Source organism: Phalacrocorax aristotelis, chromosome 2 (genome assembly GCF_949628215.1).
Source record: "Phalacrocorax aristotelis chromosome 2, bGulAri2.1, whole genome shotgun sequence".
Taxonomy (NCBI): domain Eukaryota; kingdom Metazoa; phylum Chordata; class Aves; order Suliformes; family Phalacrocoracidae; genus Phalacrocorax; species Phalacrocorax aristotelis.
In genome coordinates this window covers 22,105,843-22,130,311 of record NC_134277.1, presented here as the reverse complement: position 1 = coordinate 22,130,311, position 24,469 = coordinate 22,105,843, and the positions used below count along the sequence as shown (strand labels likewise).

The 24,469-nt window shown below is 39.1% G+C and overlaps 1 protein-coding gene across 1 annotated transcript in view; it reads left to right on the top strand.

Annotated features, from left to right (window-relative positions):
• The window catches only part of MALRD1 (MAM and LDL receptor class A domain containing 1), a 282,805-nt gene that overhangs the window by 1,690 nt on the left and 256,646 nt on the right, over positions 1-24,469 (top strand). Inside the window, 5 exon segments of the mRNA XM_075082688.1 lie at positions 3,772-3,912; positions 8,100-8,194; positions 8,274-8,435; positions 13,998-14,091; positions 19,397-19,540. Coding sequence (XP_074938789.1) covers positions 3,772-3,912; positions 8,100-8,194; positions 8,274-8,435; positions 13,998-14,091; positions 19,397-19,540 — 636 coding nt within the window.

The window sequence follows — 24,469 nt, the reverse complement described above, 5'->3', positions numbered from 1 at the left end:
GGATAACGCTCTGGATCATTCCAGGAGAGAAGTTAGTTGTCAGGCATAAAGATACAGATTAGGGTGTCAAATTGAAGATTTGTCTTGCTGCCACCCACTTTTCTGATTTGGGATTATTGAAAAATTATTTTTCTATGTAGGTTTCAGCTCTCTGATCTCATGTTCATGACAGGTCCCTGCTTTTTCCTCTGGGCTCTGCTCGGGATTAAGGATGTTTCTGCACTGAAAATATATCAAAGTTGCAATTTCAGATGATGCATTTTTATTGTCTTTTTTGGACTTTATATGTGGTTGATTTAGTTTTGCCACAGTGTTGGAAAAGGAGCAGAATAAACCCTGCAGTTATTTTTTATCTCTGAACTACTATTGCAAAATATTCACTAGGGATGAATGATACCTAACTACTCTTAAAAATATTTTTCTCACAGAATACCCCAAGCTGAGATTTTATACACGTACACACTTGAAATAGAACCTTAAACTGTTGTCTGTTTCTGTGAGATTTGATTTTTTCCCTTAGAGTTTATTTTAAATATTTGTTTTGTTCACAGGAAATTCTGCAAAAAAACCCAACATCTAGAACATCCCACACATTTCTTCCTTCTGGCCCTTTCCTCTGTAAAGATTGACTTTATCTTTGTAAATCTATCTTCCAGCAAATTTACATTGATTTGCTTTCAAGTTATAATTTTTTGAAAATGAATATTGCCCTCGAAAATAATAATGAATTAATTTTTTTTATTTAAAAAGGTACTGTTCTTGCTATTTTATACATTATTGATTGTAAATGATTTTTTCAGCTATGAGAAAATTTTTAAGGAAATGTCAAATGAAGCACGTGATTGGGAAAAGCCAACATGGCTTCACTAAGGGCAGAGCGTGCTTGACAAACCTGGTGGCCTTCTATGACAAAGTGACTTGCCTGGTTGACATGGGATAGGTGGTGGACATTGTCTACCTGGAATTCTCCAAGGCCTTTGATACATCCCCCCACAGCCTCCTCCGGGAGAAATTGATGTGTTATGGCCTAGACAAGTGGTCTGTGCAGTGGGTGGTGAACTGGCTGACAGGCCGCACCCAAAGGGTGGTGATAAATGGCTCCTTTTCCAAGTGGCAAGCTGTCACTAGTGGAGTCCCCCAGGGATCGATATCGGGCCCAGTGTTATTCAACATCTTTATAAGTGGTCTGGATAACGGGATCAAGTGTAGCCTGATGAAGTTTGCTGATGACACCAAGCTGAGTGGGGAAGCAGACGCTCCAGAAGGGAGAGCTGCTCTGCAGGGAGATCTGGATAGGCTGGAAGAGTGGACCAGCAAGAACCTTATGAAGTTCAACAAGGAGAAGTGTAAGGTCATGCACCTGGGAAAACATAATCCAGGAGTGCAGCACAGACTGGGATCCACCTGGCTGGAGAGCAGCTCTGTGGAAAGGGACATGGGGGTCCTGGTGGACAGAAAGCTCAACATGAGCGAACAGTGGCTGCTGCGGCCAAGAAGGCCAACAGGATGCTGGGTTGCATCAAAAAGGGCATCGCCAGCAGAGATAAAGAAGTCATTATCCTGCTCTACTCAGCGCTTGTCAGGCCACACCTGGAGTACTGGGTACAGTTCTGGTCCCCACTCTACAAAAAGGATGTGGACAGGCTGGAAGGGGTCCAGAGAAGGGCCACCAAGATGATCAAAGGACCGGAAAGCCTGCCATATGAGGGTAGGCTGGGAGAGCTGGGTTTGTTCAGCCTTAAGAAAAGGAGGCTCAGAGGGGATCTCATCACCATGTACCAGTACTTAAGGGGTAGCTACAAAGAAGATGGAGACTCCCTTTTTACAAGGAGTCACGTGGAGAGGACAAGGGGGAATGGACACAAGTTGCTCTTGGGGAGATTCTGACTGGGCACAAGAGGAAAATTTGTCACAGTGAGGACAGTCAACCATTGGAATAATCTCCCCAGGGAAGTGGTTGACTCGGCCACGCTGGACACTTTCAAGAGTCGTCTGGACAGGGTGCTGGGCCATCTTGTGTAGACTGTGCTCTTCCTAGAAAGGTTGGACTAGATGATCCCTGAGTTCCCTTCCAACCTGGGATTCTGTGATTCTGTGATATGATTTGGTGCATTTCATGTAACGTGAAGCAGATATGCCTCAACAGTGTTTGTGCTTTTGACGAACCGCTGGCATGCCTTTCAGCCACCTAAAGAGCTAAGGAATGAAAGCAGTAATAAAAAGTTGGTTGATGTATCAGCACATTAACTTGAGTCTGGAATGCTTAGGTGAATTATATCTATTTTCCTCTCTCTCACCTTATAATTAAATGTTGCAGTAAGTTGATGTGAATATGAAAACCATGAAATTAGATATCATAGTGTGACTATAAATGCTGCAGTTGCAAGTTTATTTAAACTGATTAGTGAACTGTGATAATGTAGACTAGCCAAAAGCATTAGCAGGGGCCTGGAGCAGGCACCAATTTAAGAAGAAGCATGAAGGCATTGTAGCTTCCATGTCTAACCAGAATCCTGATTAGAAGGCAGAGTGTTAACCTATCCTCCTCTGCTGTGTAAGAGAAAATGCGGGTGAACAGAAAGTTTGCATACAGCACATGAAATCTGGACACAGTCCCACATACCAGCTGTTCTGTTTGGGGTGAAGTTGTAATAAGCTTGTTATTTACAGATGCATCTGATTTTTTTTTTTCTAAAAAATCCTTCAACCACCACAATAAGTGGTTCAAGGAACGGGGCTGTCCAGCCTGTCAGGCACATGCAAGCTCTTTCATTCAACTTGGACGCAACACAAAAAGGGCTGTCTAACACCAAACCAGAAGCAAACATCCCAGTGAGCAATTATTTATCTGGTCATGTACCTACTTCAAATTTTCTGAATGAACTGGTACACCAGACTGGGTCTTGTACTAGAAAAACATGTTCTGCCTGCCTTTTCCAACCTATGCTGCCCTACAGGGGAATGTGGAAGGGAGAGAAGCAGTCCTTCCCTACCACGTTGCTATGTGCACTGGAAGAAATAGGGTCAGGCAAAAGGCAAATGGGGAGACTATGTTGTTCTGAAGACTTTTCAACTCTTCTCTGAACAATGTGGTTTCTGCTTTAATGCAATAGCTTAGTAAAGATGATGAGCACTGGTAAACTTTGGAGTATGTCGGAGGATGAGAGCTTCACCTTCCTGTTATTAGGCCCTGAAGGGTTTCTGGGAATGGGCTTAAAATCCAAATTCTCAAAAATTGCAGGTTGCAAAATGGTGAAATAAACAGTAGAAGACTAAAAAAATTATTTTTGCTCTCTGGTTATTTCCTGGTGTTAAGTCTTTGTTTTTCTATGCAAGAACCTTGGATAAACAGAGGATATACTGAAATTCTTCAGCTGATCATTGCGGTATATTTTAAGAACAGCCTTTGTTTATAAGCTATGCTAGCTTGGACAGTTTCCTACAAGTAGGTAGCTACACACATATTTGTGAAGATAAAAGCATATCTTATAATGATATAATGATGTTACAATGATATAATGGACTGGTTCGGGTTTGGTTTGGTGGGCTTGGTGGTTTGTTTTTCGTTTTCTTCAATATTCATTCTCTCTTGTCTCTTCCACTGACCTGTTTCTCTTTGTTCATGATTTAAAAATTCTGGTGTTTCTTACTATTTTTAGGAGGCCATTTGGAGTGTTTCTTTGTGCTAATTAAACAGCAAGGGATGGTGAGAACCTTTCTTTTTCTTTTGTTTTTGAGGTATTAATTTTTTGTTTGTTTGCTTCAATTCAGGTTCCTCCTGTGAAAAGTGTGATTTTGAAACTGATGTATGCAAATATTTTCATGAATTGAATTTACAGTCTGGATGGATAAGGAGAAATGGTTAATCTGGCATGGGACCACTGTACTCTGACCACAATGGGAATGACAGTGGTAAGAACACTCATGTTCTTTGAAGGAACCATGGACTCTTACAAATTATGTAGTTCTATATTTTATTTGCTTAATTTTACTAATATCTTGATAGGTCAGTTGTATTCTGCCACCTGTTTTCTGAATGCTTGTGTCCAGGTTTTTAGGTGATTGTAATTACAATAACCCAGAATTCCAGGAAAAAAAAAAAGACAAGACAAAAATCTATTCTTATTATCATGGAAGAGCAAATAATCAGTCATCAAGAGACATCAAGAGTCATGTTTATCTACCTGAGTGGCCTTTACCTGTTGTGGAGGTATCAGGTGATAATTTCAGTGCTGGTGGCTGGAAAGTTTAGACATGAATATTGGATCCCCCACTTTGAGATGTATTTTCATCTCTTCTTGCATTGGCGAATGCCCAGAGTGTGTGTATCTATTATCTATGGCTAATATTACTTCTCCAAATATTTTGAGAGACGATGGCTTTGGATCTAGGGGTGGGAAGAGCTTTGATAGTCTGTTTGAGCCAGTTCCTCTCTAAATCTTATTACAATTCCACTTTGCATCAAAGACTGTCCCTCAACTAAGTAATTCATTGTCCCTGTCCTGAGACAAAATACGTCCCTTTTATTCATCCAGTTGCCAAGTTAACACTGCTTTCCAAAACCTGGCTTCTTCCTTCTGTCATACATAACCTTCTTCACACCTTTTTAGCTAACTTGAGCCAACCTTTTTAGCTGTAGTAAGCCTCCTCCTGCTTTCTAAATCTGTTAGAAGGATTGTTTGTAAGAAAGCAAGGAAGGAGGGGAAAAATGTGATGGGGACCTCCACTCTCACAGTAAAAATGTGAGCTGGTTGAAGTAGTCATCCCAAACTGTTTAATTCTCTTCTCCATATTTTCTGTTATTCTTTTCCCTTTCTCCCCACCCACACTCCCCCACCTGTCCTGTGCACAAGCAGTGCTGCAGCAGCCCTCAGAGCAAGCAGCTGAAGGCAGCCATGCAGCATTGGAGACTGTAAAAGGATATAACCTTATGTGGGGCTAACATGTTGTTGTGAGACTGATCAGCCTAGGTGTCTTTCACCTCACTCCTAAACTGTGATTACCTTGGAGTGTGGAAATCTGTACTGAAGCAAGCAGGACCTCCTAGCTGTTACGTAAGCTACTAAACAGGTAGAAGTTCTACTTAATGATTAATGTGAATTTGTGGTTTAAAGGTGAATGCATGGAAAAACTTGCTTAGAAATCAGCAAAAAGAAAATGGCATGGAAGTTTAAATTTTTTTCATAGAAGAAAAATCTACAAAAAAACCCTACCCTACTTTTTCCTGCAAGTTCTCATTCCACAGTTGACAATTTTTGTGGTGCTCTGTAATTAGGAAAATTTACCTATGTGATATGCTTCTAACAACTTCATTTTTTGCTTGCATGTAGCGTACAAGCACATCCTGCCATGTGTACTACGCTTCTGAGAAAAGGTTGCTTTTAAATGTTGATTTAAACTGACATTAGCACAAAAATTTGAGTAATGACCAAACCTTTCTCATAAACACAAGTTTTATTTCAAGTAAGTTGTGAAACACTTTATCCTTAAAATACTAAAGGCTATTCTCATCAAGAAGCAGATAAAAACAAATATTACCGAATAAAAATATAGCAAACTTTCGGCTAGAATAAAAATTAATTAACCAGGCAACAGTCTTGCTCTAGTTGAAGTTTCTTAGGGCTTGTGCTTGATTGGTGGTACACTCTGCATCAGGATGCAGCAAAGATCTGAAAGATATTCTTGCTTATAAGCAATAAAAATTGTTACCCTTATCTTGCGAGAACTGGTGGGGACAGGAAACTTGAACTTATGCAGATACCCAAAGCCAGAAAAACATTGAGAACCATCAACTTCAAGCATTTGTTACAGAGGATGCAAACTGGTCAGTCCCCTGCATATTCCCATAGGCTCGTTTTGGTTGCTCAGTCACTATTGTACTGGCCAGGTCTGAATTGTGCGGTAGCTATATTAATCTAAGGTATTTTGATCAGATAACAGAAAGCTTGAATGCATGTACCTATTCAGTTTTTTTGAAAGGATGTGTACACAGATCTGTGAAATGAATGGCTAAGGAGATTTAAATGTATTTGGTTATTTCAGTTTTCTACCTGGAGAATGGCTAAACTGTACTTTCATTTTCTGAATGCTGGTTCTAATCGCCTAGGAAATATTTATCTCCTTATGGCAGCTATTCACATTTTCCCACTGCTGGTGACTCAACAGACTGTGTAATCAGTTTTATGTTGGTTCCTACCTAAAGACCAGAAATTATATTGTATAGTGACTATTGAGCAGAGTATACTCTATGGCAGAGTATAAAAGGGAAGAGTTCCTGCCATTAAGATAAGTAATTGCACACACATTAGCAGAAAAGCAAAAATCACTTTGTAGATGTAACTCCTTTGAAGATTTATGTAATAATTTACTAGAACCCAACATGGTTTTTCAGCTCTGTCTTTTCTCATGGTTCTGATTTTCCCTGATAATGTAGTTGAACAGACCAGTGATAACCACTTTAAAAACAATCAAATAAACAAAGAAACAACAAAACACAACCTGTTTTTTACTAATTGAAACCTCTTATCTGTGCAGAGATTTAAGGCAAAATCGTTGTTCAAAGAATTTTTTAAAGTTACTATTTTTGCCCCATCTGTGTAAGACTCAAAATTCCTGTGGCAGGTGAAATCTGACCTTGTTTATGACTCTTAGATACATTTATCTTTAGGGAACTCAAAGAAAAAAGTTCAAATTTTATGGAAGTTAAAAAAACAGTGAAACAGATCGGAGTCAGGGATTGGGCTCTGCTGAGGCACCAAGCCATCTCTGGTGGGTAGGAAGAATATCCTTGCAGCTGGCAGGCTCTGACAGTGCTGCCTGAGCAGTCATGAAAGGCCTAAAACCTAGGGGGAGCACGGCCACTGCTCTGGTAGCAAGCTACAAAATGCTTCTCAGCTGGCTCCAGCACTGAGCTACTCTTATGGTCCTTTGTTAGTGACTTTCCCGTTGCACACAAAGATGAGAGGTCAGGTTGGGTAGTTTTATAAATGGAGTATTTAGATATTCCTACATATCCTCTGATATTTGGTTTATGTAGTATTCTTTTTAGCACTTTTTTTTTATTCCTTCAGTCCCACTTGGCTTTTTTTCTCCTTCATCTTTCTCCTTTCATTTACATGTTAATGTCAGAGGGCAACAGTTTACCTGACATTTCTTGCATTTTTGGGAAGGAGGAGAGAAGGGAAGGGAATTAAGCAAAAATAAAAATATGCTAAGCTTTTTTTTTTCCTTCTCCCTTGCATCCTTTAACATCTAATATGTCTGAAATCTTCATGTTCAGGAAGAGCCAAATTTTGACTAACAGTATTTGATATCCTAAAATAGGGTGGTCACCTTCCATCTTTTAGAAGATCTGAAAAAATATAGTGAGGAAGAGACACAATCAGGCAAAAGACATAGCAACAACTGTATTTCACTGACTCTTGTTGAACTGTTACACTTACAAGTAAAGCCAAGCTTTAATTTGGACCTGTTTTGTTAATAGAAAGATAACAGTATCTTTAATGGTAGTGTGAAGATTCTGAAGACAACCCTTTATACTGGGAGTCTGTACAGGGATACCACAATCCTCTCTGCAGTGAGGCAGTTTCTGAGCAGCCAAAAAATAGACCTATATCATGTGGAACAAAGGAACACCATAGACTGCTCTCCCATCTCCCACCACCTCCTTAAAGACTTGAACTGTTCTAATAATTCCATATTGTTGGTCACAACAGTTTGTTCTTTAGGCATGAAATCTAGTCAGGAACTGGAGTTCAAGCTCTTTGATCAGCTTGCTGAGTGAGTCTTTGTCCCAAAATTTTGCACCTATTAATTGAGTATTGAAACCATCAGCACTTGAAACATTCTGGAGCCCTATTTGAAATTTCAGCAGGAACGTGGAGCAATACTACATCAATATTTAATATGAACAAAAGCTTGGAACACAATGGCTACAAGTGTGACACGAATCTTTTCTGGGGAAGAACTTCTACTTGTCTTATTAGTTGTTAAGTCATACCTGTACGTATGCCTCTTCTTTTTTACTGTTATAATTTATATAACTTTTCTCTGAGCTTCTAAGATTTTTTAATTATTATTATTATTGTTCCTTTTAATAGCTTATTTCCTCTCATTGTCTTCTGAAATGAAATCCTCTTCTGCAACTTTAAGGACCAATGTTTTCCTTCCAACCGATGAACACCACCTTTGCCAGGTATTTTGATGCATAGTCCTTGTATTTCGTTGTTTGTCATAGTACTTCCCTGGAATAATCAGACCTTTTTTTGTCCTAGATTACATTTCATTATTGGATTAGTCACATGAGTGGTACACTGATGGTGGGGCTTCAAAAGCACTCTGAAGATACTAGTACAAAGATCTGGCAAACTTCAGGAGAACTGCAAAATCAATGGAAAGCAAGTACTGTCACAATCAATAGCACTGAAATGTATGAGGTTGGTAAATTGAGGTGACGGTAAATTGTGCTTGTTAAATGGTTTTTTAATAACTCAAAACTAAATATTTTGTACATGGAAAGCATTATCTTGAGGCAAAAGATAGAAAAGCTTTTGGAAATTCATAGCTGACATTAACAAATACTGCTTGTTCTTATCTCTTGGTAGTGTTAAACCTAATGTTAAAACGAATGCGGAACCTCACTTAAAAGGTGCATGTGTCATAAATAAAACAACCAGTCTCATTGCATCATAAATTGTCCACCTGCCCCTAGAGGTGATATACTTGGGATCTTAACTTTCAACACAGTATTCCCTTAGCCTCAATCTAACTGTACTGATAAACACAAAGTTTAATTTACGTAGGAAATACCATTCTATACTATGAGATATTGTTCTATAGGGATGCTTCAGGTGAAAAATGCTGTACTTAACTATTCATTGTAGCCTTGAGCCTTTGTCACAGAACACATGTATGTGGTTTTGTTTCACTCAAAAGCTGCTGAAAAACAATGTAAGTCTCAGGCTATTTAAAAGTTTTTACATGTGCATTTACACAAAACATTAGCACAGTAAATGTGACTTCAGGCTATAATATCGTGGATGGTGTATACTCAGTTATGCATAATACTGGAGGGAAAGTGGGGAGCAGAGAAGAAAATCAGAGGCATTTCCTCCTACAGTAGTTACTGTGAAGAGTTGGTTAGCATACAAACCTGAAGGCATGAGAGCAGAAACTCATTTGAATAAACCATATGAATAACATAATTACTTGACTTGCAGAGGTAACATTGTGCTAAAGCATTCAACAAGATCTGAATTTTTGCAGTAACACTTGCATGCTTGGCCTTGACTGAGCATGTATGTTATGAAATACCTGTACCTAACTCAATAAAAGTATCAATGTTATTACTTGTCGACAACTTACTTTTTCCTGATATGACTGTATGTATAGCAATCTGAGATTGTACAAGAAGGGTTTACATCTAGATTTACTTTTTCATCCTTCATATTGTTTAGAAAATTGCATGAGTCTGGGAATGGTTAATATAATATGGCATCTTCTTCCTCTAAATTGCTGGATCCAAATCCTAATTAGATTATTGCTTGCAAACCTTGTTACCCTTTGGCCTCTATAAAGTGAACTGATGGGCATAGTCCAACTTTAAAGAGGTATGTGTCAAACTTACTGCAGTAACCAGTACAATTGGCTAAAGAAATGTAGCTGGGGACCTCACCAAAATTAGAGTCTGAAGCTGAGTAAACTTTCTTCTTTTGTTGCATGTTTTTCCTCCAGTGACAGCTTGCAAGATGCTGATCATACAAGTGAATGCAATTCAGTTGCCTTTTTGCACTTGTTCTTTTGATATGATAAGATCTTTGGCCTAGAGGGCTACTTGTGTCATTTTTCAAGATAAAATTTTGATGGTTAAAGTTTCTATGGAAAGAAATGGATGGGGAAAAAATGCCTTTTTGGGGGTGTAGAAATCTCTTTGAAATAGAGTGCTTGAGTATTTTTGTCAATTTTGCAAACACACTTGAAGTGTGATTTTAATTAAAAGCAACCTTCGTTGTCTATTTTCTTTGCTCTATATGGTGTTGATATTTAATACTTTTGTCTCTTCCTACTATAAGAAAAAAAAAATGATTATGGTATAGTGGATTTGTTTTTGGCTTTCAAAGAGCTCCACCTGTAGGGAATTCTGAAATACAAAGATTACTGCTGTTTTAATTACTCAATACACAAGCTCAGTGGTTTGCTCTCCTAAACTACTTTCCTCCTGTTCTATTGAGAACAAATTTCTGACTCACAGCCTTCATGAAGGGAAATGGTTCTGGGCTTGGGGTTCTCTTTTGCCTTCATGCTTGATTCCTGTGTTTTACCTTGGGCTTCACTGCTGCACTGGGAATCTGTTCCTGTGTCTGTACCTGTGGGGGAAGACCAGCCTGTGTTAGATTCCACCTACATTCCCACTACAGCTTTCCTTGCCACTAATGGACCTGCAAGGTTAATTTGTTCTGACAGCATAGATATTCCATATTTAGGCAGTACATGTTAATTATAGTTATGAGCAAATAGTGTCATTAAGTGTCATTTTCGTTACAGATTTTTGGACTGAAGGACCTCTAGACTTTGTGTGAGAGGGAAAACTGAACAATTTCTTGCTCAAATAAATGTGGATGGAAGTCAGTTTGGTTATTATCAGCTGAACTCCTCAGGGGAGGGCAGAGGTGTATCTGTGCCAGATAAAGTCCAGGTAAACTTTTTTTAGACCCAAGAGCAGCTGGAGGCATCTAGCATGATTTTTTGCCATCTGGAAGTGGAGAAGTTAAGACACAATGAAGAAAAAATTAGAACTGACATAGAGATAGATGGATTTAGAGTTGCAGCGCTGTCTCTGCTCCTAGTTCAGTCATTAGCAAACCTTTTGTAGACTTCAGGGCATCTGACTCCCCTCCTGTAGTCAAACACTTTCAAATAGAAATAGCTGTTTTCTTTTATCATTGGAGAAACTTTCCTGGGTGTTCAGAATACCAGGATGTGTTGAATATCTACAACAGCAATCACCAGGGAGCTCTTTGTAGAGACATCGATAACATATTGTTTTAAAGCAAACCTCTTAAATCCATGCTTTTTAGTATATTGACCTAATAAACAAACTGTTAATGAGTTTTGAGGAAACATGCATTGTTAAATACTTTGTGTGCTCCAATGGAATACGAACTTGAAGCCACCTCTGATTTTGCACCAGCAAAGTGAGGTAGCACCATTTTAGCGTTGTCTAAATCACTTCGTCTGACTTAAAAATATGATCTGATGGTGAAGCCCAAACTGCAAGCTATATATAAATATATATTATAAATGAAGTTATTAATAACTTCATTGACTTCACAATGAAAAACCACTGTGTAAAAGGTCAAATATTTGTCAAATCCTTGATATTAAATAATATTTATTGTTTTATAATTACAAAATGGTGCACTGGATTGTTTTAGAACCTTGTTTGAAACCACATAATCATAGAAACAGACAATATGAATATGCTACTTGTCCTTCTACTGGTGATGTCACCAAAGTGCACATTAACAATACATGTGGTTGCAGCAACATTCAACAATTCAAAATATTGTTTTCTGAAACAAACCAAATGAACAAATTTCCAAGGTACTGCATTTCAGTCATATAAACATATTATTGAATGTGTTCAACAAAGCCCGGTGTCGGGTCTTCCACTTGGGTCACAACCCCATGCAACACTACAGACGTGGGGAGGAGTGGCTGGAGAGTTGCCCAGCAGAAAAGGACATTGGGGTGTTGGTTGACAGCCGGCTGCACATTAGCAGTGTGCTCAGGCAGCCAAGAAGGCCAACAGCATCCTGGCTTGTATCAGGAATAGTGTGGCCAGCAGGAGCAGGGAAGTGATCATCCCCCTGTACTTGATGCTGGTGAGGCCGCACCTCGAATACTGTGTTCAGTTTTGGGCCCCTCAGTGCAAGAAGGACATTGAGTTGCTGGAGCGTGTCCAGAGAAAGACTATGAAGCTGGTGAAGGGTCTGGAGAGCAGGTCTTCTGAGGAGTGGCTGAGGGAACTGGAGTTGTTTAGCCTGGAGAAGGGGAGGCTGAGGGGAGACCTTATTCCTCTCTACAGCTACCTGAAAGGAGGCTGTAGTGAAGTGGGTGGTGGTCTCTTCTCCCAGGTTACTATCAATACGATGAGAGGAAATGGTTTCAAGTTGTGCCAGGGGAGGTTTAGGTTGGATATTAGGAAAAATTTCTTCACTGAAAGAGTGGTCAGGCATTGGAACAGGCTGCCCAGAGAGGTGGTGGGGTCACCATATCTGGAGGTATTCAAAAAATGTGTAGATGTGGCACTTCAGGGCATGGTTTAGGACACATGGTAGTGTTGGGTTGATGGATGGACTTCATGATCTTAGAGGTGTTTTCCAACCTTAATAATTCTATGATTCTATTAATGTGATATGATGCCATTAACATTTAGTGTAACATAGTTCTTCTTTCCAAGTAGACATCAACGTGAAATGAAATAAATATCATTATATCAAAAGAATTTCAAGCAAAAACTTACATCACGATTGACTTTGTTCCTCCCAAACCTCTGGATTTCAATGAACTGTATTCCTTCCACTGTGCTACAGCTGATCAGGGAAGTATGAACATGCAGGGTGACATTATTTCTTAACAACACTATATTAGAAAATGCAGTTTTCCATGTGTCTGATAACAACACTCTTCACGGAATATTTGCCAGAGAAAGTGGTTACTGATCATCTTTCTCTCTGCTGTGTTAAAAAACCCCATACAAATATATATATGTGTGTATATATATACATATAAAAATAAACTAGACATAGATTTCTCACTGGTTATAAAGCAGATAACATTACACCTCTCTCTGGATGCATAATGCCAGGATAATTTGACTTTACAGGCTGCCACACTTCTTGTGCAGGTCAACTACATCTTAAGAAAAACAAATAAACAAACAAAACCCCCAAAACCCCACCCCCAAAACCCCTAACTCGTAACCTAATGGTGATATCCTTGGCTGAGTTGTATCATCTTGTACAGTGGAGTACTGTACTCTTGATAATAATTTATAGGATAAATGCAGCTTTTCTGCTACAATCTCTTAAACTATGAACAAAATTGCCCCTAAACATTAAAGCTAATATTTGAAAACTTATTATGTAGCTAACACTGTACATTCACTATTAAGAACTAGAATGTACCTGTAGGTAGATTGTGCTTCCAGGACTCTGGAAAAGCCTGGCACTGTAACATCCCAAGATACGGCTAGGAAATAATTTAAGGAATGTTGTTCGTGTGATTGATTTGTTGGGTTGTTTTGATTGGTGTGTGTTTTTTTGAGTTTTCCCAAAGACTGCCATTGATCAGTCCCTTCATCACTGCAGAAAAACTGTGGTAGTCTCTATATTTACAAATACATGCAAATATAGATTGAAATCTGCCCTTAAGTTGGAAATGTAAAATACTTGTATCTTCTTGTGTATAGAAGACTTGGTAGGGAAAAAAAATTGCTGTTGTAACATTAGAGCAGAATAATAGTTGACCAAGTACTCCTCAAGGTTTGTTTTGGCTAAAAACTTGATGAAAGGTCTCTGACTAATGGTGTTTGCAGCTCTGACTTTGCTCCAGGTCTCTGATAAATTCTGAATACAACCAGAAAAGTTCATATTTCCAGCCTCTGGTGGAATAATGGCTTGATAAAATCTTTTGTATTTCTTAACTGTTGTGATCCTTGATTGGATTTTAATGTACTTTATTGTGGTTTTCAGATCCTTCCTATTAAATGCTACTTCACTCTTGAGTTAGATGATTAGACTATATGTCTGTGCTGACAAGCCACAGATATGTGAAAAATGGGAACGGTAATACTCCAGAATTAAATGCATGATTAGTTCTCATATTTCTAATAGAAACTCTCTATGGACTAGACTGGCATGGCCTGGAAGGTTTTTTATCTTGTCTGTGACACTGGTGAATGCCATTTCTTGTTGATTTGCTGTAAATCTCTGCAGGTTATCTTTCGGGGGATGGTGGAGGCTGAGAGACAAGATGAAACTGTTGCCATTGATGATATTACTTTCAGTGAAGGATGTTCTCTGGCATGTGGTAAGAATACCTGTTTTTCAGGAGATGGATAATTTTACTTTGTCTTTCCCTTGGATTAGAAGAGAAAACACAAAACAAAGCCTTTTGGTATTCAAAGGCTTTCTTAATGCCGTATATTTTTTCAACTGGTTCATTTTCGTTCCTCTAAACCATCATCTGCCTTATCACATCTAAACACAGTTACAAAGAATGATAATAAGTACCTTAAGAAATCTAGTACAGTACAAATGTAGCTTCCTGCAGCCAGGAGAGCACTAAAGCCTCATGGGCAGAAAAGATCTACAGGTTTTGTCCAGAGAATTTGATGTGTTCAGCCAGCTCAGGAAAAGCTTTGGAGCTGACTTTCCAAAGGCACTTCCCAAGGCACTTGTGCATATCTTTAAATGCGTGAGGGTTCTGGTCCTCAGCTGTGTATTGGGGTTATTTTTTTCTGCTCTACTGCGTGCAACAGTTGTAATGTCAGGCTACTCAGCTCTGCAGCCAGGCCATTCCTGCATATCCGGATTCTTCAGCAAAACATTTCTTATTTCTCTTTTCAACCCAATGTATTTTCAGTGGAAAGGAATAGTACCCATCCTAGCATAAATTAGATTGCTTGCTGCTCTGCGGTACACAAGAAAATTGCAGTGTGACACCTATGTCATATCCTTAGGTAAGCACAGTCCTGATTCAAAGCACCTCCTTTGTTTTCCTGCCTCTGAGTCGTAGCACAGGCACTGAGGGTTTCAACCTTTAAATTTAACTTGAGGTATGAAATGCAGTGTTTGACACAGACCAACATAGGTTACATGACAGGTTTTGTGCACTGTGGTCTAAAATAAAGCTCTCTAGATTTTCCAGTAGGAAAAACTATTGTAAATAGATGCACATGGTTATTAACATATTAGAGTGCTGAGCAATTGTAGGCAGAGCACAGTAAAAGCAAGATACAAATCCTTGTGTAATGATTCAGGCAGGCATACATATTTATTTCAAAGGGGATTTATATTGGGGGAATGAAGTTTCAGGTAACTAAACTTGGTCATGTAAGTCTCTCCATGTCTCTACTTTCCTACAATAGACATGTATAGAAGTAAATGTTATGTAAATATTTCTATGCCAGGGCTTATTTTGCTTTTCTGTGTTGTAGAGGTTTTCTAGCAGTACTGCTTAAATGAGCAGGGATGTTAATTTAAAACTTTGGACACACTTGTCCATGAGCTCAGGTAAGTTTACAATGTGCTTTTTTGGAAAAAATTAATTTGAAACTGACAATGAAAAGAAGACAGATGTGTGATTCTCCCAACTTCTTTCTGTTCCTTGGAGGATTTCTGCAGATGAAAGGGCAGGTTTGAAATGGAAAAAATGCATTGCTGTATTCTAGCAACCTATATAATTGCTTAACCGGTTCCTGTAGGCGGATATAAATCTCTCTGTAGAAATATATTGGCTTTTTTTCATAAACAAAGTGCTTCTAAAGCAAACAAAAATGAAAAAAAATCAGCTATGGAGATGAAATACTACCTCAAAGAGATGAAAAAATCAAAAATTGAAACATAACAGTGTGTAGTCACCAGAACTTATAAATCTAGGTGTTAAACTTACCTTATATGGCATCTGTAGAAGTATATTGTGTGGCATACAGATTGAGCTGCAGCACTGTCGAGTACCTTAGGTATATTCTAAGAGACAGTTCTTACCCTGTGCTTCCCCATTAGGAAAAGTCAGTTTCATTAGGTGACATCTAAATTGCTTACAGCAACCAAAAACAGGGTAAAAGGATCTTAATTTTCTCTCTGAAAGAGGAGTTTTACTACTGAACATTTTCCAGTAATTAAAACAAAAGGTCAGATTAAGGGTTGTTGAATTTGAAATAATTTTTTCTCTAGTCTTTATGGAATGTCTGGATAAGAAGACTTTAAATAAAGACTACTTTAATTGCATGAAACTTGTAGTTAAAATTTGCGTTTTTAATGTACCCTTCATAATTTTCAATCGCAGTGTAAACATACCTAAGAAATGACCTGTGCATTTGTATTCATTAGTATGACCATGCTTTTAGGGTCATGAGTAAAATAGCTTAAGTATTTGTGGTTTCAGGAGTTTCTTGATACAAACTGTGATGGCTAAGTGAAAATGTAATTGCATTAAGTTTTAAGTTTTTTCTTTCCTTCTCTCCCTCCCGTCTCCCAAACTGCCCCCCTTCAGTCTCTTGTCCAGTTCTGCTAGACAGAAAACTTCATGAATTTAAAAAAAACAACCAAATCCCTACCTTCAGGATAGCCATTTAAGATTTTCTGCAGTTTGTAGTTCTCCCAACAATTGCCAAACTGTTCCCCTTATTACTCAAAAAGCCCACAGTTTTTTATTTTACAATTGCATATATACTGCAGAAAAATATTTTAGCTGTCAAATAGAAAATATTAAAGTTATGCTTTAAAACATACGTAACAAAATCTCCTTTAATTACACCTCTAGTAGAACTATTATTCAAAGGGTTCATATTCTTATCTAAGTGTCTGATTGCCCTGCAGAACTCCCTCTTGACGCCTGGTGAATTATATATGTGAAGAACTCTATTAAGATTATCATTCTGATCTTGCCATAGGATGAAAGCAAAAAACCCCAAGGCATGAAAGTGGAATGCTGTAAGGGAGAATGAGGTTTTTGTCCTTAAGTCACTTGTAATGCAAAAGTGGTATACCTCCTCTGCAAAATTAGGGTTTTTTTTTTCTAGAAAACTGGAGTAATTATATATGTATTACTTGTATAAATTTTGACAAGATTCCAGTATCAATACTTCAGCTGAAGAAATTCTCAAACTTAATTTCTTAGGTCTAATCATGCAAAGATGTAGCCTTTAATATCATGGATGCAGAACTGGATGCAGGGTCTTTCAGGTGAACTGCTACAGGAATGGGAGTCAGAAAATCAAAAATACTAGTCTTACAATTGTCTGACATGCTGCAAAATTAGGAGCTGGAAAATGGGTATTTTGTCCCAAGAGACTGAGGTTATTGTCAAAAAAACCCAAATAAACAATCTTAAAAAACTTAAAAAATGCTGATTGAATAAAAATATTTTGTTTAAAGAAGAGCTTGATTCCTTTTGAGTGTATCTGTTACTTTTTTTCAAATGATGAAAATTGACAAAATCCATCCTTTTCTAGACCATTCTAGAATTTTGTATTTTCCACAGGAATTAGATTTTCTGCAGCTCTTCTCACTTAATACACGTGGTTTGAAAAAAATGCACATTTATGTAACACTGGAACAAGGAAGAAATGAGAGGTTTGTAGCACCAACTGGACAGGACATGTCACTGAGCTGTTAGTCATGTGAATCACACAACAACTCTGAGATGCAGTAGGCAGTGATGTCTATGTATACTGACATAAAACTATTTCTTCCATAGAGTTAGGAATCTTCATGTTTTCTCTGAGACACCCTGACTGCTATTTGAAAGCCTGTCTTAACAAGAAGATTGCCTTTCCCCTGCAATAATATTAAGAAATGGAACTTCCATTATCATAGCACAATCCTGCTTAAAATTATTACTTTCTTTCTGTAGTCATTATTAATTACACAACATTTGGCAGCTACAATCTGGCATTTCAAACTTCCTAGAATCATAGAACGTTTTGGGTTTGAAGGGTTAAAGATCATCCAGTACAATCCCACTGGCATGGGCAGGGACATCTTGCATTAGATCAGGTTGCTCAAAGCCCTGTCCGACCTGACCTTGAACACTTCCAGTGATGGGGCATCCACAACTCCTCTGGGCAACCTGTTCCAGTGTCTCACCACCATCATCGTAAAATATTTTTTCCTTAGATAAAATCTAAATCTACTTTCTTTCAGTTTAAAACCATTGCCCCTTGTCCTGTCACTACAGACCTTGGTAAAACATCTCTCTTCATCTTTCTTATAAGCCCCCTTAAAGTATTGAAAGGCTGCAAGGTCTCCCCAGAGACTTCTCCAGGCTGAACAACTCCAACTCTCTCAGCCTTTTTTCATAGGAGAGGTGTTCCATCCCTCTGGTCATTTTTGTGGCCCTCCTCTGGACATGCTCTAATAGGTCCATGTCTTTCTTATTCCCAGGACTCCAGGGCTGGACGCAGTACTCCAGGTGGGGTCTCACGAGAACAGAGTAGAGGGGCAGAATCATCTCCATAGACCTGCTGGTCACGCTTCTTTTGATACAGCCCAGGATGTGATGGCCCTTCTGGACTGCAAGTGCACATTGCCAGCTCATGTCCAACCTTTCATTTACCTGTATCCCCAAGTCCTTCTCTGCAGGGCTGTTCTTGATCAGTTAATCTCCCAGTCTGTACTAAGAGTGGTGATTGCCCTGACCCAGGTGCAAGATTTTGAACTTGCCCTTGTTGAACTTCATGAGGTTTACATTGGCCCAGTCCTCAAGCCTGTTAAGGTTCCTCTGGATAGCATCCCTTCCCTCTAGTGTATCAACTGCACCACTCTGCTCGGTGTTGTCTGCAAACTTGCTAAGGGTACACTCAATTTCATTATCTACATCGTAATGAAGGTATTTAATATTATTGATCCCTGTACGGACCCTTGAGGGATACCACTCGTTATTGGTTCCCAAATGGACATTGAGCCATTGACTGTAAATCTTTGGACACAGCTGTCCAGCCAATTCCTTATCCATCTCACAGTCCATCCATTTGTCTCCAGTCTAGACATAAGAATCTTGTGGAGGACCATATCAAAGGCCTTCTAGAAGTCCAGGTAGATGACATCCATAGCTCTTCCCTTGTCTACTGATGCAGTCACTCCATTGTAAAAGGCCACTAGTTTAGTCAGGCATGATTTGTCCTTAAAAAGTTCTTGAAAATGTGTCACAATGTATTCAGAAACTTTTTTGGTTCTAAAAAGAAGCATTGTGTTGCAAGTATTATGGAGATGCTGCTGAGTTTAACCTCTCAGTTAGAAATTATTTTTCTGTAGCTATCATCTAGAAAAGTAAATAGGTATTTCTTGTTACGACGTGTCATTTTTTATGTTTCCTGGCAACCCTCTCTGAGGAAGTGAATTCATGAAGGTTGCAATGACTGGCTAACATAAATAGCACTCTATTGCTCTGAAAGAAGCATCTGTCTTTAGGGAATGATTTTTTAGAATGGTATCGTTAAAGATGGCAGCCTGAAATACTAGACAGCACTCAGTGATACACAATGCTTTTGAAGTAACCAGAAGCAGAAATACTGTCAAGTAGTTTAATAAGCATATGTTTCTAATGGGAAGTAGTCTCATAAATAATGAATTCTTAAGAAGTTAAGTGATTGCTTTTCTTTGTCTTTCAGCACTGCAGACATACAGTTTTGAGCTTACAATGTGTGAGTGGCATTCAGATCAGCCAACTGAGGCTGCTATGTGGGCACAACTGCAAAGTGGGCAGAAGATTGCCTCCTGTTCCTTCCTGAAAGATTGGAGCAACAATACTGAAGGTGGGAAATTTAAATTAATTCAAAATTACTAGCTGTCATTAAGAATATGGTGCTTTTTAGGACAAGGTGGTGACCTAATTTAGAAACAGAACAAAAACATGAAAAGTAATTGCATGTATTTTGTACTTAAATTAGCTTTTGTTTTGACCATTTAGTAAGGGCACTGTGAAAACATAAAGTACGAAAGATTTTAATGTAAGAATTCCCATACAAACCAATAATTGATTTATTCTCCAGTTGATTCTTTGTATGAGATCTATGCAACAATTTGGTGAAGTTAAATTAAATCCATCCAAGCTCACAGCCCTTGTGTGTGGTTTTTTCTGTTTTGTTTTGGTTTTGACACTTGGTAGTTTTACTTGTGTAGTACTACTATGTTTGAGCATATAGTCAGGAATTTCACTTTAAACCTTCAGTTAGGGGAGCTGTAGAGAAACATTCATTATACAAAATAGTTTATTACTCTTAAACACGACAAAATTTATCCAGTTGCAGTTTTCAGAAGTAAAGAGCAGCACTCATTTTTGAAGTCACTGTTTAGTGTTTGTCTATGGGTTTATGGGAAAGGTTTTTGAAAGCTTAATGGATATAAATGTCTAAGTGTTGTAATGTGCAATGGAATCACCTTGCCAGCTAAGTGTTTGGCTTGTCTGCTGAGACTGCCTTCAAAGGGGTTAAGTAGCACTAGTTGTAACAGTAAAATTTGTGATGTAGCTTTGAAGAACTGGTAGCGTGGAGATTACTGCTTGAACTTTGAGCCCACAGAAATGGAGAACATCTCACTGATAGCAGCAGAATGAATGCTTAGATGTTGTTTTCATTTTTAAAAGTTTTAAAAAATGATTTTTAGCATACATTTCAACACACTTTAACTATACGTCAAATTATAACGGAATAGCAAGCAAAAGTGCTTGAGTGTGTACACTCAGTTAAGACAATTTTTGCATTTTAACATTTATGTACAACAGAAAGCATATACACTAGTAAAGCAGAATTTTTTCTTGTCTTAAAAAAAAAAAACAAACAGAAAGAAAGAAGTCACACCACCTTTCAGTTTCCACTGGGATATCTAACAAAAAGTGTCTTTTAATTTGATTTTATTTTAAACACCTCCCTGAAAGGTACTGTATCAGTGCCATACCTTAAGATGATATCTCAGGGGCTAGTAATGGGTATGGATTTCCCCTTATCGCAATATTGTGCTAACAGAAAATATACTCAAATTCTGTAAGTGGCTTTTACAGGACCAGATCACAAACAATGTCTGTTGAAAGAGAACACACTAAAAAATGTCTGTTGTATAGGCACTTGGGTATTATTGTACAGGTATGCACAGGTAGCTGAGGAGGCAGAACATATAACACAAACAACTGCTTGGGACATTCTCTGTATTTCCATGTCATAAAGGAAAAATGAAAATGTGAGAAGAAATAAGTGTCAAAACAACACACAGAATTTAATTCATCATTAATATTGGAAAGTATTGAAAAATATGAACTATGCTCACCTCTCAATACATTCAGTATTTCTATTCATGCGGATTTGATGAGACATAAATGAAGAGGTTGAATATTAAGTAAAATTCTAAAAACTAAAGAAATGGTATGCAAACTGCAAAAATGCCATGCTTGAGGGCCCAAACTTACAATGCAAATAGAGCTTGACTAAGCTTTACTTTCTGATTTTGATCAAAGCTTTCACTACTATAAATGGAAGAGAGGTAAGAAACTAAATTATAAAGCAGAGGTCTAGACAATTATATTTATAAAGAAAGGATTGCTTATAGGCTTTGAATAATCCTCCTTTCCTGCTATTCTTAAATTTAATAAAATACTTTCTGTCCTTGGCAGACTTTTTTCCTTTGTTCTTTTATTGCTTCTTTACTCCAGTGTTGTATTGTAGGCACTTCATAACTTTTCCTCCTAATTTCTCTAGTGCCAAAAGTTCTTACAGAGGTTTTACATTCTCATGCAATACTGTTCAGAAAATACTTTTTTTGTCGTGTTTTTTACTGATATTTCCAGCATGCTATGTAGTTTCCATAGTTCATTCTTCTTACATTGGATTAATCTAGTTTCCTACATCTGGGGTAACACTTCTTTAACAAGAAATCAATGAAACTGATTCTCTGCATAATAAAAATAAAGATTCTGAGATGCAAAAAGAAATCAAAGGAAGTGCCATGGCTTTTAAACCCAACATTTCAATAACTAATGATAAAAATCCTTCAAGTTTAAACATGAAAAAACAGCCAAACCATTACATTGTGGGATTCTATTACCTTACTCTTCCTTCTCTTTCTTTTTTTCTTCAAGATTTCATCCATGATTTGGGGATTCATGAAAATTCACTTTCAAAGAGTAGAAACAATGACAGTTCAGATCTGACCTCTTCTTTCCTCAAAATGGTTGAGTGGGAAGGTTGCAGAGGATTGGTTCAGAGACTGATCAGTTCTCTGCTGGGGAAGACAACTCGCCAGAAAGGGAAAGGTCCCACTCTGTGGCCCAGTTTTAACTGAAGGGTCAGTTGTTACTCTAAAACTAGCAGTGTAGATTCAAAGTAGTTTAACTTAAACATCACAGGTTAAAGCAGAAGGAGTGACAAAAGATTTGAGTCAGAAAATGGTTAAGATGGAGCAAAGAAGTTAAATATTTTATAGGCTTTGAGTTTTCATCATAGCAGAATACAGGCAGGTTCATTAGCCCACCCCAGCCCTAAGAAGACACTAGCCACCTCAGCAGTAAGTTGTAAGCTTTGCTTCTAGTTGGACGTCATTGCAGTCAGTGGTTGATCTTTCTGATGGAATCCAGGATTTTGCTTACAATAGACAAAATTTTTCTTCAAAACTTAAATCAGACCATCTATCTAAAACCTGATTAAGCAGCCATGTGGGGAAAATAAAAGGCTTTATGGAAAGAAATTCACTGAGGGGAGCTGCTCCAGAGCCAGCCCAATCTGCAGTGGATCAGCAGATCTTGGTGCACAGGGGTTTTCCTGAGGCAAGAAGCACCAGGGCAGCAGAGGGACCCACCAGGATCTGGCAGCTCTCATGGGAGACACTGATGAGGTGAGGGCATTGCCAAAGCAATGGAGTGCCCCTCTCATGCCTACAAAAAGCAGCCTAGGAAGCACTAGCAACCACAAGTGCTGCAGAGCATAGTGCATCAACAAGGGCAATACATGTCAGTTCACACTGAAGGGCATGCAGGTAGGGCATAGTCAACCTATCAGACCAAGAGGTGAGTTCATTCGGTACTTATCATCCTTTCAGTAGGAACTCAGCTATAGTACCCACCCAGTGGGAAGCTATGCTCTCTGCACTCACCAGAATGGATGTGGCAACCCAGACAAAGCTCCAAAAAACCATGCAGCCATTCAGGTCTCAGGCCACAGGGAGTGCCAGAGCCTTTCACTGGTAATGGATGGCAACTGTGAGAACAGCTGTGTGAGGTGTGACTAGGTGGATGATTTGCTCAGCATGGTGGCAGAGCTATGTGGGGAGGTAGAAAAGTTAAAAAGCATCAGGGAGGCCAAGAAAGAGATAGACTTGTGGTGCCATGATCTGCCCTCCCTGAAACAGAAACAGGAGCACCCACCAGAAAAAAAACAAGATCAAGGCATACCAGTATCCCTCCCCCACCAGGCTGAAGGCAGTAGCTCAAAGGAAAAGAGTGAATGGAGGCAAGTCCATGCTTGTGTGGCAGACAAACACCCTCCTTGCCCAGCTCACCTTCCTGGGTGCCTCTGTATAACAGGTATGAGGGTCTGCAGGTGGAAGACCAGTCAAGAGAAGATGTGGATAACAGCCCATCTACACCTCTGGTGTTGCCAGGCTCAGAAAGGCCTATCCCCCAGTATCAAAACCACCTCCATATGGAAGAGAAGACAGGTTATAGTTGTAAGTGACTCCCTTCTGCGGGGAACAGAGGGTCAAATATGCTGGACAGACCCTCCTGTTAGGGAAGTCTACTGCCTCCCTGGGGCCTGGGTTAAAGTCATTGCTAGGAGTTTTTCTAGCTTGGTATGGGCCTCGGACTATTACCCATTACTACTTTTCCATGTGGAAGGTGCTAAAGCTGCAACACAGAGTCCAAGGGCAATCAAGAGACTTCATGACCTTGTGATGGCTAGTAAGGGACTCTGGAGCACAGATTATCTTCTCTTCTCTCCTTCCAGTTGTGGGCAACAACAGCGGAAGGAACAGATGCAACCAGTCTATTAACACATGGCTCTGTGGCTGGTGCCGTTGCCACAATTTTGTTTTTTGTGATAATGGGGTGGCCTACACAGCACCAGGCTTCCCAGCGTCTGATGGGATTTGCTTTTCTCAAAGGGGAAAGAGAGTCTTTGCTCGTGAGCTTGCAGGGCTCATTGACAGAGCTTTAAACTAGACTTGAAGGGGAAAGGGGGTTAATATCAGGCTTGCCTGAGACAAGCTGAGGGACAACACAGCAAGATTAGAGGGACGGGGTGCTAGCAAGGACACTCAGCCGGTGTCTCTGAGATGGGCTGAGTTCACTGGAGCACAGCTGAAGCTGTATGGTGACGAGCTAGGGGCTGCTGAGGTAACAGGAGCCAAAAGGGGAACATCAGTGAAATACCTCAAAAGAATTAAGGGGCGTTCCTCTAAGAAGGTGACACAGATGACAGCCCAGCTGAAGTGCCTCTACACAAATGTATGAAGCATGGGCAATAAACAGGAGGAGCCAGAAGCCATTGTGCAGCAGGAAAACTATGATATGGTTGCCATCAGGGAAGCATGGTGGGATGACTCGTGCAACTGGAGTGCTGCAATGGATGGCTATGAACTCTTCAGAAGGGAAAGGCAAGGCAGGAAAGGCAGTGGGGTAGCTCTGTATGGTGGGGAGTGATTGGATTGTCTAGAGTTTAATGATGGTAATGACAGGGTTGAGTGATTATAGGTAGGAA